General features: G+C 47.1%; 1 protein-coding gene across 1 annotated transcript in view; it reads left to right on the top strand.

Moving 5' to 3' along the window:
- The window catches only part of FMN2 (formin 2), a 132,437-nt gene that overhangs the window by 9,039 nt on the left and 106,035 nt on the right, over positions 1 to 17,363 (top strand). Inside the window, exon 4 of the mRNA XM_023745894.1 lies at positions 12,480 to 12,646. Within this exon, the coding sequence (XP_023601662.1) occupies positions 12,480 to 12,646 (167 nt within the window). The remainder of the gene's footprint in view (positions 1 to 12,479; positions 12,647 to 17,363) is intronic.

Genomic DNA, 17,363 nt, shown 5'->3' with positions numbered 1-17,363 from the left:
CTTCCTTCCTTCCTTCCTTCCTTCGACACTCTATCCACTGAGCCCAACTGGCTAAGGTGAGTTAGTTTTTTAATTTAATTCCTTGTTGTTTGAAGTATTACATAAAGTCTCCTTTTCCCCTCCATTGACTTCTCCCCAGCCGCTCCCACCCCCTAGCACCTGCCCTCACCCCCCTACTGTCTGTGTCCATTGGTTATGCTGATGTGCATGCATACAAGTCCTTTGGTTGATCTCTTACCCCCCTCCTCTGCCCTCCCCTGCCTTCCCTCTTAGGTTGGAGGATCTGTTCGATGCTTCTATGACTCTGGCTCTATTTTCGTTCATCAGTGTATGTTGTTCATTATATTCCACAAATGAGTGAGATCATGTGATATTTATCTTTGTCTGGCTGGCTTATTGCTTAGCATAATGCTCTCCAGGTCCCTCCATGCTGTTGCATGGTAAGAGTTCCTTCTTTTTTACCATAGCGTAGTATTCCATTGTGTAGATGTACCACAGTTCTTTAATCCACTCATCTGCTGATGGGCACTTAGGCTGTTTCTAAATCTTAGCTATGGTGAATTGTGCTGCTATGAACACAGGGGTGCATATATCCTTTCTAATTGGTGTTTCTGGTTTCTTGGGATATATTCCTAGAAGTGGGATTACTGGGTCAAATGGGAGTTCCATTTTTAATTTTTTGAGGAAACTTCATACTGTTCTCCACAGTGGCTGCACCAGTCTGCATTCCCACCAGCAGTGCACGAGGGTTCCCTTTTCTCCACATCCTCGCCAGCACTTGTTGTTTGTTGTTTTGTTGATGATAGCCATTCTGACAGGTGTGAGATGGTACCTCATTGTCTTTTTGATTTGCATCTCTCGGATGATCAGTGACTTTGTGCATGTTTTCTATGTCTCTTGGCCTTCTGTATGTCCTCTTTCGAAAAGTGTCTATTTAGGTCCTTTGCCTATTTTTTGATTGGATAGTTATTTTATTTTTTATATATTTTTATTGATTTCAGAGAGGAAGGGAAAGGAAGAGAGAGATAGAAACATCAATGATGAGAGAGAATCATTGATCGGCTGCCTCCTGCACACCCCCTACTGGGAATGGAGCCCGCAACCTGAGCATGTTCCCTTGACTGGAATCAAACCCGGGACTCTTGAGTCCTCTATCTACTGAGCCAAACCGGCCAGGGCTGGATAGTTATTTTTTAAAAATTATATTTTTATTGATTTCAGAGAGGAAGGGAAAGATAGAAACATCAATCATGAGAGAGAATCATGGATTGGTTGCCTCCTGCATGCCCCCTACTGGGGATCAAGCCCACAACCCAGGCATGTGCCCTGACTGTGAATCGAACAGTGACCTCCTGGTTCATAGGTTGACACTCAACCACTGAGCCATGCTGGTTGGGCCAGCGTTAGTTATTTTAATATGGACGTCACCTACTTTGTATGTGATGAATGGAGGAGATACTTGGTCAGTGACCAGTGCATACTTGTATAGCAGCTTCCATATATTTATCTCATTTATTGTCTTTCCAAAAAAAGAAAAACAAAACCACAAGACAAGAATCGGTAGGTGTATCCCAGTGCTGTCACTGGTGGGGACACGGGGGAAAGAGAAGAAATAACTTTCTCAAGGTCACAGTGTGATTCACTCGCAAGCTGAGCCAGAAATAGAAGCGGCTCTACTGATTCATGTCTGAATGCCCCTGTGCATTGCTTAGGTCGACACTAAGACAGCATAGAGAAGAAAACATTTAAAAAATAGGATGGAACGGAAGGCCGTCATGTTGGAGATTTTTCTCGTTTCTGTTTTTAATTAGGTGCGTTTTTGAAATTGCTGGCCTTTCTCGGGCTGGTCAGAGTGGAGCCAAGTGTCTCCAGGTTCTCCTGGGAACGGCTCTTGTTGTGTGGAGTGAATCCAGGTTGACCCAGGCCCCTGATGTCCGTTTCCCTGTCACCCCACCTGGCTCTTCGCCACCCCTCAGGGTTTTAGGGGAGTCTTGGAAATTCCCAGAGGCCCAGGGAGCACCAGTGGTCTCCCCAGGGAAATTGTTGGTTGGCCTTGATTTTGTCTGTCTTTCAACCAATTAACTGCCGGCTGCCTTTGAAGCAGGTGATCATTCTATCTATACGTTTCCATAAACACGTTTTATTTTTAACCCTGAGAATGGGAGGTGCCAGCTCTGCAGGAAGGAACAGATGTGTTTTTTTTTTTTTTTTTTTTTTTTTTTTTTTTTTTTTTTTGCTTTTCACCGACTTTCAAATGTAGGGAGAAAATTCCAGGGCAAGAGATCTCCGTGGTACATTTGTGTTTGTTCGGAAGATGTAAAGACATTTAGCAAGGATGGAGGCCAACGTTCCTAAAGAACGGAGGATGTCTGCGGCCTGTGCATCGAAATATTTCAGTGTTCAGGAGAAAAAATTGCTGTTGAACTCTGAGAGGTTCCTTTGCACATTAAGTCTAATAGGAAGCTGGTAATAGAATTTTGCGGTTCATTAAAGTTTAGACTTGGAAGATGTTAAATTTGTAATGCAAAAATCACTTTTTAAGAAATATATGTTTTTATTGATTTCAGAGAGGAAAGAAGAGGGAGGGCGAGAGAGAGAGAGAAACATCAATGATGAGAGAGAATCATCGATTGGCTGCCTCCTGCACGCCCCACACTGGGGATGGAGCCCGCAACCCGGGCCTGTGCCCTGACTGGGAATTGAACCCTGACCTCCTGGCTCATAGGTTGATGCTCAACCACTGAGCCACGCCAGCTGGGCTAAAAGGTTTTAATTTCAGACGATCCTTTGTGGTTGCTGTAGGTCTCTGAGTTTTCAAGGCCACTACGCAGGGTCTCCCTGGGCTGACCAGGTTTGCCTGTGGCCCCTTTGGGTTCACAAGCTGTTTATTCTCATTATTTCCCAATGAACCAAGGGAAGCCCAGGCAAGGGAAGCGACTGGCCTCCGGGCTTTAAGCTAGTCAAAGGCCCGCGGAGGAAATGCTTCGAAAACCAGACCTGCTGCTAATGTGTATAAAATAAAGCCGGCGCATAAGGCTTGGGCTTCAGAATTGGGACTGTGTGATCCTCAGTTTGGCTCTCCTAGAGGTGATGCTGATTTGTATGTCAGCAGGGCTCTCTCAGAGAGCTTGTTAATTATTCAGCTGAATTTTTTAAGGCCAGAAGCGGTCTTATTTCCAGCAGTGGCTTCTGACAGACTGTAGATGTCCACGTAAGGTCCAATAAATGAATGAAGGTCAGCAATCATCCTGATATATATAAGGCATCCGGCTTACTATCCTATATCCTATATAATAAAAGGCTAATATGCAAATCAAGCAAATGGCAGAACGACCTATGACACCCACTCAATGCAAGAGCTGCCCCCTGGTGGTCAGTGCGCTCCCACAGGGGGAGCACTGCTCAGCCAGAAGCTGGGCTCATGGCTGGTGAGCGCAGTGGCGGTGGCAGGAGCCGCTCCCACCTCCGCGACAGTGCTAAGGATGTCTGTGGGGAGTGGGCCTAAGCCAGCAGTTGGACATCCCCTAAGGGCTCCTGACTGCGAGAGGGCACAGGCAGGGCTGAGGGAACCCCCCCCCCCCAGTGCATGAATTTTGTGCACCGGGCCTCTAGTAAGGAATATAAAAAGAATGCTGTCCTTTGCCCTAGATCTGCTCCTGGCTCCCTATATGCGAATAGAATTTAATAACAGAAGCCAGGGCTGTCCTGAAATCATTTCGGTTTGGTCTGAAACATCCCTTCTCATGGTTTTTTTAAGACTGTGGTTTGGATTGATGTCAAGCACCTCAGTAGCTTCACTGATGGGCTTTAGTTACTGCTTTTTGAGCCGAGGACTGGCCTAGTTTGAAGTGCATGTAGGCATTTGGATCTAAGCCACGTGTATCTGAAATTGAACAGGGGCTGCTGGAGTTGTGTTTCCTTCTGATTTTATTAAAAAGGTGCTGAGCACCTACAGATGGGTGAGGGTAGCACTAGTTAGAATATAATGATCGCCCTGGCTGGTGTGGCTCAGTGGATAGAGCATCGGCCTGCGGACTGAAGGTCCCGGGTTTGATTGCAGTCAAGGGCACATGCCTGGGTTGCAGGCTCGATCCCCAGTCGGGGGCGTGGAGGAGGCAGGCGGTCAACGATTCTCTCTCATCATGGATGTTTCTCTCTCCCTCTCCGTTCCTCTCTGAAATCAATAAAAATATACTTTAAAAAAAGAATATAACTATCTTTCTAAATTTGCTTCCTAGGTTTGCTATTTAGTTAGGTGACGCTCACGTAATTTCTTCTCAATGTATGAAGGTGTAGGAATCATTTCAAATCAATAGTGTTAATGATTCATAATAGTGTCAAGATTCAATGAAATTGTGTGTATAAAGCCTTTACTACTTGGCCTGGTGCATAGATACTATTTGCTTTCCTGTCCTGGTTTATTGCTTTAAAATGGTAATCAACTAATTTTTAAAACAAAATAAAACAACTCTAAAATCATATACATATACTTGCCGACTTATAATCAGGTGGCAGTTGAAAGTTGATATTTTTAGTCACTAGTTTTTTTGCAAATCATTTTATACATCGTGTTTTCTGTGCTTGTAAGGATGCTTGCCACTTTATCAGAAACGTTGGTTTCCTTTCCTGTTGGAATACGAGCAGCATCTGCTGGGGTGTGGCTGTGTGGTTAGGGGTACGCTGATGGGCGGGGTAGGCGGCTGACACCCTCAGTATTGATGTTCTGCACAGCATCTGGCTACCAATGCCTGACTCTGCAGCCGTAACCTCCCACCGTTTCCTTCGTAAACTTCCTACTTTAGACAAGTCGCTCTGCTGACTGTTCTATGAACGTGCATTTCAGTTTTCTGACTCCGTGCGTCTGCCTGGTGGGTCTTACCCTCTTAGAACAGCCGGTTCGTCTCTGTTGATTTAAATTCCCGCTTTTTTGAGCCGTTAAATACCCGCTTCTCCTTTTGTATGTTTTGCAGCGAGCCCTCACTGACAGTCATCCCCATGGCTCTGTGCTCACTGTCTGTCTATATTGTATTTTATGTACCTCTTGGATTTAGGGGTTCTTTTGGTCTCTTTCTTAACTCCTTTAGCTTTTCCTTCCTGCTTGCCTGGTTCTATTCATTCATCATCCACTCTTCTTTTCTTTTTAAAAAATACATATGTTTTTATCCTCACCCCAGGATATGTTTTTTTAAATATAAATATATACACACACATATATATGCATACACATATATATGTATATGTACATATATGTGTGTGTGTGTATGTGTGTGTGTGTGTGTATATACTAGAGGCCCGTTGCATGGGATTCGCACACTGGTGGGGGGGCCTGGCCTGCGGGAATCTGCCCACTGTGGGAGCACTGCTCATCCCAGTCAGCCGAGCGGCTGTGGACCTGCCCTCTGAGCCGCTGCTCCCACTGTGGGAGCGCACTGACCACCAGGGGACAGCTCCTGCATTGAGCGTCTGCCCCCTGGTGGTCAGTGTGCCTCATAGCAACTGGTCGACCAGTCGTTCTGGTCATTCCGTTGCTGGGCTTTTATTATATAGGATATATTGACTTCAGAGAGAGGAAGGGACTGGGAGAGAGAGAGATAGAAACATTAATGGTGAGGGAGAATCATAGATCGGCTGCCTCCTGCACGCCCCCTACCGGGGATCGGGCCCGCAACCCGGACATGTGCCCTGACCGAGAATCGAACCCCAAACCTTTTGGTGCACAGGATGATGCTGCCACCAACTGAGCCACCTGGCCAGGGCATCATCCATTCTTCTATCAGCCAAATCCCCAAATATCTCTTCTGTGCCTGCTGTGTGCCAGTCACTCTGATAGGCACTGGACCCACTGTCCTCTCACTGGTAGGCAGCCAGTACTCCACATCTCGTGTACAAGCGCATCCCACCCTCATTGTCCTCATGCTATGCTATGCTATTCCTTGTTAAAGTCAGGGAGCCTGTTTTCTTCATGATTATGTCCTCTGGTGGATCTAGGACATTCTCTGGCAAATGATAGACTCCTAAGGGCTTTGTTACGTCTTGTCTTTGCTTCTCCCCCACCCCCCCAATTCCACTAAGAATGTTTAATTAAGATAGCGAGTTCTAAATAGACGGCATTTTAAGAGTGTTCCTTCTTGAGCCTTGGTCATTGTCACTGGGTTGTTAGCTGCCACGGCGCGCGGACCACGTGGGCTGTTTCTTTTATATCTTAATACGGAATGTTGGTCAGAAGCTGTTCCCAGACTTACTGGCCACTCAGAAGGGGAGGCCCCTGGAATGACAATGAGGGGAGCGGAGTGTGCATCCGGGTTTGGCAGATCCCAGACCCTCTCCAGTCCTCAGTCAGCCTCTGACATTGTGATGGTAAATCCTTGCTCGGCTTCACAAAGCTGAGAGTAGATGTGGAAATGGCTGTCCTTTTTTTTTTTTTTTAATGTATTTTTATTGATTTCAGAGAGGAAGGGAGAGGCAGAGAGTTAGAAACATCCATGATGAGACAGAATCATGGATCGGCTGCCTCCTGCACGCCCCACACTGGGGATTGAGGCCGCACCCCGGGCATGTGGCCTGACTGGGAATTGAACCGTGACCTCCTGGTTCATAGATCAACGCTCAACCATGGAGCCACGCCGGCCGGGCATGGCTTTCCTTTTGTAGTTCTGTCCAAATAAAAGGTTTTCTAGTGTTCAGAGTATCGCTGCTCACCTGCCCACCAGAAACCCAGTGCAGGGACTGATGATTGTACTTCTTCCTTGTGCAGAGGGTCAGCGCGTTTGTTTGATGGTAAACAGTCCCCTTACCATGTTCTCCTGGCTGTTGTTTCCGGGTGTATCCGGCCCTGTGGTTTTTTGCTGAGCAAAGCAAAGGAGTATTTGTAGAGAGTGTCTGAAGGCAAAGCTGACTCTACACGACAAAGGTAAATACTCTTCATTAACGAGGGTATGTAAGTGTATGTGGGGGAGGGGATTGGTGCAGAAATAATAGAAGAATATTCATGATTAGTAAGTTCCCTGACTCTCATTGGATGAATCTTATTATTTATATGAATTTAATACATTTAGTAAAAACAATGAAGGCTTTTTCTTAAAACACACTCACACACACACACACACTAGAGGTTAGGAATTATAGGATGCGGATCCTCAAATACTGTATTACCTTCTATAATAATAAAAGCATAATATGCTAATTAGACCAGATGTCCTTCCAGACGTCCTTCCGGATGACCTTCCAGACAAAGCTAGGGCTGCCCCGGTCCCTGGTTGCCTGCTGATGGCCAGAGGAAAGCCTGGGTCACAGGTGCCAGAGAGAAGCCGGTGCCAGCAGCCGGGGGAAGGAAGGCCTACTCTTGCACGAATTTCATGCACCGGGCCTCTAGTATTGATATAATTGAAATCCATTGAATGTAGAAAATAACTTGGTGGCTAAAGATATTTTAATCAGTGTTTGCCTGGCTTATTTTACTTTTTTTTCAAATGCTTTTAAAATCATACTTTTTACTAATGCTTTTAGATTGTGGATATGTTTTTCTGATTTTGTTTACTTATGATTTCCTCCCTTCAAGTTGAACCAAACTTTTATTATGTCATTTACAAGTGCCGAGCCTTTGAGCTATACCTTGATAAAAATAATAAAAATAGGCAACATCTATGGGGCACTGTGTTAAACCCATGTCAACGCATAATTGTTGGTGCCAATTCACTGCCAACACGAATCTCCAATTCGGGGTTCAGTGAAGGAGACTTTACTCCGTGCAAACAGCTCCATTGTGACGCATCAAGGCTCTGAGGTGGCCTTGGGTACAGTGGCACTGGGGCCAGGCAAACCAGTTTTCAGTGTTGGAGGAAAGGGAACAGGCACTCCCTGAGCCAGAGGGGACCTGACTTATATACACAGAATGCTCCACCCCTGGTCCATGATTGGTCCATCCTCATGCAAATGAGGGCTCCAAATCCTCAGAGTTTGATTGGTCCAAAAGGCATTGTCCTGATTGGTCAGAATGGAGCCACTCTAATTGATTGGTGATGCTGCTGCTAGGGTTCTAGCTGGGCAGCTCTGATTGGATGGGGAAAGCCTTGGTCCTATTGGTTGAAATACAATCCCAGGAGCTCCTTTATAAGGGCTGGCTCAGATGGCAGGGACACAGTCAGGGCAGGCAGTTCAGGGCTGGCTTCTCTCTGAAGTGGCTTGTGTGGGAGACCCCTGTTTAGAAATGCCTGCTGGGCTCTGCCCTTTAATATCGAGCCCAGTTAGCCACCTGGAGCCCTTCTCATTAGGTATCTTTTTTTTCTCAGGGTTCACATTATAAGATATTTCACTTAATTCTCATCACACTCCTAAAAGGTAATGAGTATTCCACTTATAGAAGAGAATACTGAAGCCCGAGAGAGGTTGACTAACTTGTCTATGGCCACAGCTATGTTGATGTAAGAATTTCCAAATCTGTAGAGACTTTGATAAAAGTTTATTGGAGCCAAACATGATATGCCTGGAAGCAAGATCTCAACAGGCTGAGAAAACACTTCTTAGAATAGCACTCCACAGCTTCTTCTTCTTTTTCTTTTTTGTATTTAGATTTGAGGGAATGTAAAGAAGGTTATATGAAGGTAGGAAAAAGCAAGACAGGGATTGTATTACAGGATCGTTTCGGCCCCCTTAAGCTGATATCTTTTTTAGGTAAATCTCTCCATTTCTGTAGGTACTTACATGTCCAAGGGCCATAGGAATTGCACTCTGGCTGTTTTGGGGTTTGTCAGACTTGGAGGTGTTATGAGTGGGGTGCCCTCTGTGTCCCCACCTGGTACTGGTGGAAGGGGAGTTCTTGAGGTGCCGTGGGGAAAGGAATTTCTTGAGGCCCCCATGGAAGGATGAGGTATCCTGGAAAGCTTTTATTTTGGTGGAATTAAACCTTTGGGTTTCCAAGGTCCTGTGACCTCCATCTTGCCATGGAAAAAGTCCAGCCTTGTCGTCAGCGGGGCTAGCATCCAAGCCACATGGCTACGGAGGTGCACGGGAGAGTGTGGGTCCTGGAGCAGGCGAGAAGCAGGAGGGCAGGAGCCAACAAGCAAGAGAGGAAGAGTCCCTTGGCTCAGGGTTATAACCAGGAGCTCAACCAATGAGCCCCTCAGGATTTCATGTGCTCGCAATGGCGCCACCCCGCTCGGCAATTATTTCTGCGCCCAGGTTAGGCTGACAGACAAGTACCTTCTCTACGTCACCCCAACTTCACCCTGCATGCACCCATCTCCCTTCCCACAGTGATTTGCAGGGAATGGACTCGCGTCGTTCCCTGGGGAGCGGGAAACCGCGGGTTCCTGGCGAAGCTCCCCAAATGACCATGCTTACCATGTCTGGCCTCCCCTTCGCTCTCCTCCTATTTTAATATCAGCTAGCTAATTATGATCGTAGCAGAGGCACGATCACCTGCTAATTTTAATCTTCCTTTTGAGCCACTGTAAAAAAGCTGAACTTAAGAGCAGCCCCGTCAGAACAGCTCACACACAGTCAGGGACTGCTACCCCAAGCAGGCACGTTCCTGGATTCCGAGAGAAGACTCTCCCAGGTTTATCCAATGAGAAGCTGGGAGCCAGTGGAACGCAAGGAGCCCTGCCGGTACCTAGCAGGGAGTCTGGCGCTGCCGTGGGCCAGCCTGGGCTTCTTTTGAACCCTGCCGACTACGCCAAGTAAATGTCCATGTGAGACTGTCCAAAGCTCGAGAGATTTTTATAAAGATTTATTTGAGTCAAACAGAGCCTACTTCTGGAGGCAAGATCTCAACACACCGGGGTGGGATGCTTCCAAGAAATGACTCTTTGCAGCTTCTTTTGTGCGTTTGGAACTAGGAAGGGAGTGTAAGGAAGGATCACGGGAAGGTGGGAGAGAGCGAGGCAGGGATGGGATTACAGGACCTTTATGGTACGTGCTCTCTTGAGGGTGGTCACACTTGAGAAGCAGGGGTCGGAAAGTGTGGTCACTCATTAATTAGAAGGAGAGGGAGGTCTGAAAGGGAGCATTTCAAAAGTGTGCTAACCTAGATGCACACAAACAACGGACCAGGCTTGCTGAAGGCAAAGATAAACCTTTTCCTGAAGACATTATAATCTGGGGTGTGACTGCCTTTGACGGCCTGCCCAGTTAAGAATCCACGATCACATCGCCCTGTGAGGTTACTCTTCCTCGAACTCCTTTTTTGCCCACACATTCCATGAGGAGGCGACAGACCATAGACCAGTGGTTCTCAACCTTCCTAATGCCGAGACCCTTTCATACAGTTCCTCATGTTGTGGCGACCCCCAATTTCATTGTTACAAGTTGAACATAATGAAAGCATAGTGATTCATCACAAAAACAATATGTAATTATAGATGTGTTTTCCGATGGTCTTAGACGACCCCTGTGAAAGGGTCGTTCGACCCCCAAAGGGGTCGCGACCCACAGGTTGAGAACCGCTGGACTAGACACAGGCATTCAAGGGCTGAGCTCTCTGAAGAAGGAAGGGGCATGATGGGAAAAAGAGCAGTTGGGAGGCCCTGGAGGCGGGATTCAAAGGTATTTACTTAGCATGGCACTGAAGTCCCAGGGGGTTATATTTCCCGTTCTTCCACATCTATAATAATAAAAGCATAATATGCTAATTAGACTGGACGTCCTGCAAGATGACCTTCAGATGAAGCTGGGGCTGCCAAGGCCTACTCTTGCACGAATTTCGTGCATTGGGCCTCTAGTTGCTCCATAATCCCTTTTGAAAAATTCTGGCTTGAAACATATTTACTCATGTGCTCTCACACACGCACACACATGCACATACAGGGAAAGAGTCTATCTCCCTTATTTTTGGTTATGCACAATACCTGAGTCATAGGAAAGAACTAATTAGCTCTAGGGATGTGTCAAATGGGTCTACTGTAACGATAACTGGTCACTTGAGAATTAAGGGCTGAGGTTTCCTAGGTGTTTGGTTCCAATTAGGTTTAGGCAAGCTGAAGTTCTATAGGGAAAAAAGATCCTTTATTTCCCCCTCAAAAAACATCTTGGGAGACCAAAGAATGTTCTTTAGTGACTTAAGGGAATGGAGAAAACAGCGGCCTCTTGCCCTGCTTGGTCATGCACAGATCCAAGGGAGATTTAAAATTAGTTTTGTTTCACAAACAAAAATAGGAAGAGGCACGAACATTGCATTGCCAGGGTCTTGACAAAGCTATTTATTATACATCTGAAATTTAGTTGTTGTAACTAAACTATAGACCCGGGCCTGGTTTTGCATAGGCCTAAGCTAAGAATGCCTTTTAAAAAAATATTTTTAGCCCTAGCCGGTTTGGCTCAGTGGATAGAGCGTCGGCCTGTGGACTGAAGGATCCCAGGTTCGATTCCGGTCAAGGGCGTGTATCTTGGTTTCGGGCACATCCCCAGTAGGGAGTGTGCAGGAGGCAGCTGATCGATGTTTCTCTCTCATCGATGTTTCTAACTCTCTATCCCTCTCCCTTCTTCTCTGTAAAAAAATCGATAAAAATATATTTAAAAAATATATTTTTATTGATTTCAGAGAGGAAAGGAGAGAACGATAGAAACATCAATGATGAGAGAGAATCATTGATCAGCTGCCTCCTGCATGCCCAGCATTGGGGATCGAGCCCACAACCCAGGCATGTGCCCTGACCGGGAGTCGAACCGTGACCTCCTGGTTCATAGGTTGATGCTCAATCACTGAGCTATGCCGGCCGGGCTAAGAATACTGTTACATGTTCAAAGTTGTTAAAAACAAAACAGAATATGTAACAGAGATATTAAGGTTTTTTACGTGGTTTTAGTAAGGGGGGTAAACATTAAACAAATTGCACGGATAATTAATTAAAATAATGAAGTGTGCTAAGGTGTTGTGAAGGCTACTCTGGTTTTAATAAGTGGTTTTAATCTAAATTTGAAGAATGACTTCCCTGCCCACCCGGTTCCACTCAGTGGTTAAGTGTCGACCTACAAACCAGGAGGTCACGGTTCGATTCCCGGTCAGGGCACATGCCCGGGTTGCGGGCACCATCCCCAGTGTGGGGCGTGCAGGAGGCAGCCCATCCATGATTCTCTCTCATCATTGGTGTTTCTATCTCCCTCTCCATCTCCCTTCCTCTCTGAAATCAATAAGAAAAAATAGCTTGAGCTATAATTCATAATGATAAAGTTCACCCTTTAAAAAAAAAGGCTGGCCTTTTTCTTGAGATGGGAGAAGATGCGAGGCCCACCGCGAGGCCCATCCTCTTTGGGGGGGCAGGAGGCAAGTGGGGGGCTGGGAGGGAAAACCAGAGCTGCCCTGTCCCACGTGGTAACCCAGGCCTCAGACTGTGTTCCGAGAGTTTGGGAGGCTGCTCTCTGCCACGTCCGTAGCCTTGGCAACCGTGTTGCTCCCTGGCTGTGTTTACCGTCCCCTGTCCCCGGGGAGGGCTCCGAGGCAGGTGACCTGTCAGGGCTCCTCTCACCGCCCTGTGTCCTCGCAGGGCGGACGTTGTTGGAGAAGCTGTTCAGCCAGCAGGAGAACGGGCCCCCCGAAGAGGCAGAGAAGTTCTGCTCCCGGATCATCGCCATGGGCCTCCTCCTCCCTTTCAGCGACTGCTTCCGGGAGCCGTGTCACCAGAACGCCCCGTCGAGCTCAGCTCCGTTTGATGTGAGTAGACGCCCGTCCCTCCCTCCCGTCCAGGGGGCAGGTGGCCGTCCAGGGGGCAGCTGTGATGTGGGCCTGCCCATCACCCTGTCACGGTAACCTCCATGCGGTGCCGCCTTCCTCCCCAGCCTCTCACCAGCTCAGTGTGTCTGTGTCCATGCTTTCTTTTCTCACTAGGGTTTCCTTTTTAAATTAAATTAAATTTTTAAAATATATTTCTATTGATTTCAGAGAGGAAAGGAGAGAGAGAGAGAGAAACATCAGTGATGAGAGAGAATCATCCATCAGCTGCCTCCTGCACGCCCCCTACTGGGGATCGAGCCCGCAACCGGGGCACGTGCCCCTGATCAGAATCGAACATGGGACCCTTCAGTCCGCAGGCCGATGCTCTATCCGCTGAGCCAAACCAGCGAGGGCAGGGTATTCTTTTTAAAAAAATGTTATTTTCCAATGACAGTTTGCATTCAAGATGATTTTGTATTAGTTTCAAGGGTACCGCATAGTGGTTAGGCAGTTATATGCTTTTACAAAGCGTTCCCCCTGGCACTGGCCCCATGCAGTTATTGCAATGTTGTTGCCTGTACTAATTCCCTGTGCTGTTCTTTATTTACATCCCCGGGACTATTCTGTCATTACCAATTTGTATTTTTTTTCCAGTTTGTACTTAAAAATTATTATCATTTGTAATCCTCACCCAAAGATATGTTTTTATTGGTTTTAGAGAGAGAGGAAGGGAGAGGGAGAGAGAGAAACATCCATCGGTTGCCTCCTGCATGTGCCCCACCCGGAGATCAAACCCACACCCTGAGAATATGCCCTGACCAGGAATCGGATTCATCCATGACCCTTGGGTGCAGGGGATGATGCTCCAACCCCCTGAACCACACTGGCCAGGACCCAATTGGTACTTCTTTTTTTTTTTTGTTAATCCTCACCGAGGATATTTTTAGAGAGAGCGGAAGACACACACACACACACACACACACACACACACACATCATTTGGTTCACATGTGCCTGGACCGGTCTGGGAATTGAGCCCTTGACTCTTAAGTGCATAGGCTAACACTCTACCACGGAGCCACACCCGCCGGGGCCCACTCTGTACTTCTCAATCCCTTCACCTTATACACCCAGCCCCCCAAGTCCCCTCTCTCTGGCAACTATCGGTCTGTTTCTATTTTGTTTGCTCATTTATTTTGCTCTGGAGATGCCACATAGACGCGAAGTCATCCGCCATTTGCTTGTCTCTCTCCGACTTATTTCACTTAGCGCCGTAGCTGCCAGGTCCATCCCCTGCTGTCGCAAAGGTGAGATTTTTAGAGTCTTCTTAAATACCTTCGCCAAGCCTCCTTTCCTTAGCAGAGGGCCACTCTTGACCGGTAGCTAGCTGCTTTCGTCAGTATCTCTGACGTTGCTGGTCATGGAGCAGCTCCGCGGGGCCAGAGTCTCGTTCCCAGTGGCCGCAGGTCTCCATGGGCCCTCGGAGGCCATTTCACTGCGCTCGTTACTCTTCTGTGTACAAACTATTGACATGACGCCGCGTTGCCTGCTTCCTACCCCAGCTGCCAGTCGCCAGGAGTTAATACTGTGGAACAGTAATCCACAAGGCCTATTCGTAATTCATGACGAGTATCGGCGTCGTCAGATTGGATTAGCATTTTCCAGCCAGTGTGTTGCTAATCTGTCTTAGGTGTGTGGTGGTAAATGTACTGCATTGGTTGTGATGAGTACATGGATTTATCCTAAGAAGAGTCAGGGTCTGGTTAGCTCTGTGCAGAGTTGTTCGCGAGGCAGAGTGCTCATCCAGGCGGGTTAGCCTCATTGCTTCCACTCCTACCCCCTACTCTTACCGACTTCTTCGCTGTATGTGCTTTAAATATATGTTTGTATTTATATTTAAATATATGTATGGTGTGATGGCCGCACCAGTCAGGTTTATATATCTTTACACTATTCTTAGTTAAAAGGGGGCATTTTTAGTCCAATTTTATTTTTAGTTATAAAATAGATTTATTTCATAAAGAATATAATAAGTGGATACGTATCAAGATGTTGCAACTTGCTCGGCCGGCGTGGCTCAGTGGTTGAGCATCAGCCAATGAACCAGGAGGTCAGGGTTTGATTCCCGATCGGGGCACATGCTGAGGTTATGGGCTTAATTCCCAGTAGGGGGCGTGCAGGAGGCAGCTGATCCATGGTTCTCTCTCATCATTGATGTTTCTGTCTCTCCCTCCCTCTCCCTTCCTCTCTGAAACCTCTGCTGTTCGGTCTAATTAGCATATTAGCTCTTTATTGTATAGGATATTTTAGAAACTCTTATTTCTTTGGACTCCACCACATTTTTATTTCTACAATATGTAGTCATTTGTTCCAGGTGTCCACTCAGGGAGTGGTTGTGTGACTGGGTCCCGAAGTAATTGGTAGCCAAGTTTTCATACGTAGGCGTGTAAGCATGTGTCTTGTGAGATTATTTTACTTCCCAATCTACCATGTGACCTAGTAAATTTCTAAAATGTGCTACCTTTTGCATATTTTATTTTAGAAGACAAAGCAGGCGATTTCCTACCCATTGTTCTGAATTCAAGGGGATTGTTGCGGAAGTAGTGGGGTTCTGATTGTTATTCTCCCACCACAGAGTCTTCTGAGCTTAGAAGAAATGGTACCGGTACTTCTGTGGACTTTAGAATCATTCCCAACCATAAAGTGAATGGACGTTTAGAAAAATTGGTTTTTAAAAAACACATTTTTTTTTAAGGCAGTCACACTTTTTAAGGCCATGGCATAACATTCTTCTTCGTGATACGTTTTGGCTTTCAGAACTTGGCAAACAGCGTTGGGTGACTCAGAATTCACTTTCAATCCATAGGATGGACTTTTATTAAAACGGGTGCCTCAGCCCAACTTTCCTTGCCATGATTTTTCTTACCCGTCTCCTGAATATGCCTTGAATATTAATTAGTCTGTTGATGTGACTTGAATTTCCTGTGACCTTCCTTGTCTCTTCTCGAGAGCCCGGAGAAATGTAGACTTGTGAGTCCCTGCAAAGTGGAGGTACCTTGGACCAAGAAAACATCATCCAGCCAGGAGCTTAGGGGTTATATCTTTCTCCCAATTTTTATAGCACCATGAAAACCTGAATGATTTATTCCCTTTTAAAAAAATATTTTTATTGATTTCAGAGAGGAAGGGAGAGGGAGAGAGAGATAGAAACATTAATGATGAGAGAGAATCATGGATCGGGTGCCTCCTGCATGCCCCACACTGGGGATCGAGTCCACAGCCTGGGCATGTGCCCTGAGCGGGAATCGAACTGTGACCTCCTGCTTCCTAGGTCGACCCTCAACCACTGGAGAATTTAAGTGGGGGAGTACAATGTGATCAGATCCATGATTCAGAGAGAGCATTTGGGGTGCGTGGAGTATGGACTGGGGGTGCTCTATGGGGATGGCTGGGAGGCTGGGAGATCCTGAGGAAGACGTGCAATAATGCAGGAAGGGAAGTGGGAATGGGGGATGAAAAAGTGGGATTCTAATGATTCCTGGGTGAGTGATTGGCAAACTCCAGCGGACATTGGGCTCACCTGGAGGACTTGTTAACACCCACATCACGGGCTCCGCCCCCGAGTTTCCGGTTCTGGTTCTGCGGGTCTCAGGTGAAGTGGATGCTGCTTGACCAGGACCACACTCGGAGGAGCACTGCTTTGGGAGATGGGAGTGAGCCGGCTCCGGGGGTTGATGGATGCGTATGAAGGTGAGGGACAGGGCAGGCGCAAGGACAGGCCCAGGTTTCCGGCCTGCGTGATGGGGTAGAGGGGATGCGACTTACTGTGAACAAAACAGGAGGAGCAGGTTGAGAGGACGGTTCAGTGTAGGTCTTACTGGGTCTGAGCATCTGAAAGACGTGCGGAAGGGATTGGTCATTTGCCTCCAGGGGTTGGGGGAGAGATGGAGGACTTCAGCGCGTAGATGACACCTGAGGCCATTGGGCGCCTGTAGAGTGAGGAGCAAGAAGCACTGGACATGCAGATGGACATTTAGGGGAAAGTGAATGGAGTGTGTGTGTGTGTGTGTGTGTGTGTGTGGCTTGAAGGAGACAGATCAAGAGTGGTTAAAGAGGTAGAACAGAAGAAAAGACGAAAAAAGTGCTATGTCAAGTGTTGTCAAGAAGTCAAGGAAGATTAAGACCGAAAAGTAGTCATTGAATTTACCCGAAGTTATTGTCAATAACCTTGTAGAGAGGGAGTTGAGTGGGCGCCATGGGCACTGTCTGAATGGGAGGGCGAGGGTGTTGGTGAGGAGATGTAACGTTCTGTCCTAAGGGCTTTCCAGATATTAATTCATCTGCTCGCCATGACATCAGTACAGGTGGTTTTGTGTCGGGAGAAAGAAACAGGGGTTGGGTTCTTGTGTGGAATGAAAGCTCGTTTCTGCTTCTGTTTTCTTTGTCTCCTTTTGTTAAAGCACGTGGAGGTGCGGATGGGAGGGATTCAGTCAGAAGGAGATGGTGAAAGTTGGGGCGAGAAAGGAGAATCCGGACTGTTCTGCTCTGAGAAAGCGGGAAGGGATGGGATGCTGGCCCAGGTGGGGGTTGGCCTGGGACAGGAGCAGGGACACCTGGGTGAACACAAACCTGGGAGGGAGGGTCCAGAGGGATGGGGGCGGGCTCTTCAGGTGCATGCTGGGAAGGTGAGGCGGTGCTGCTGGCAGAGTCCTCCTCCG

This window comes from Myotis lucifugus, unplaced genomic scaffold, assembly GCF_000147115.1.
Source record: "Myotis lucifugus unplaced genomic scaffold, Myoluc2.0 scaffold_601, whole genome shotgun sequence".
NCBI classification, from domain to species: Eukaryota; Metazoa; Chordata; class Mammalia; order Chiroptera; family Vespertilionidae; genus Myotis; species Myotis lucifugus.
This window is presented reverse-complemented; position numbering and strand designations above follow the sequence as displayed.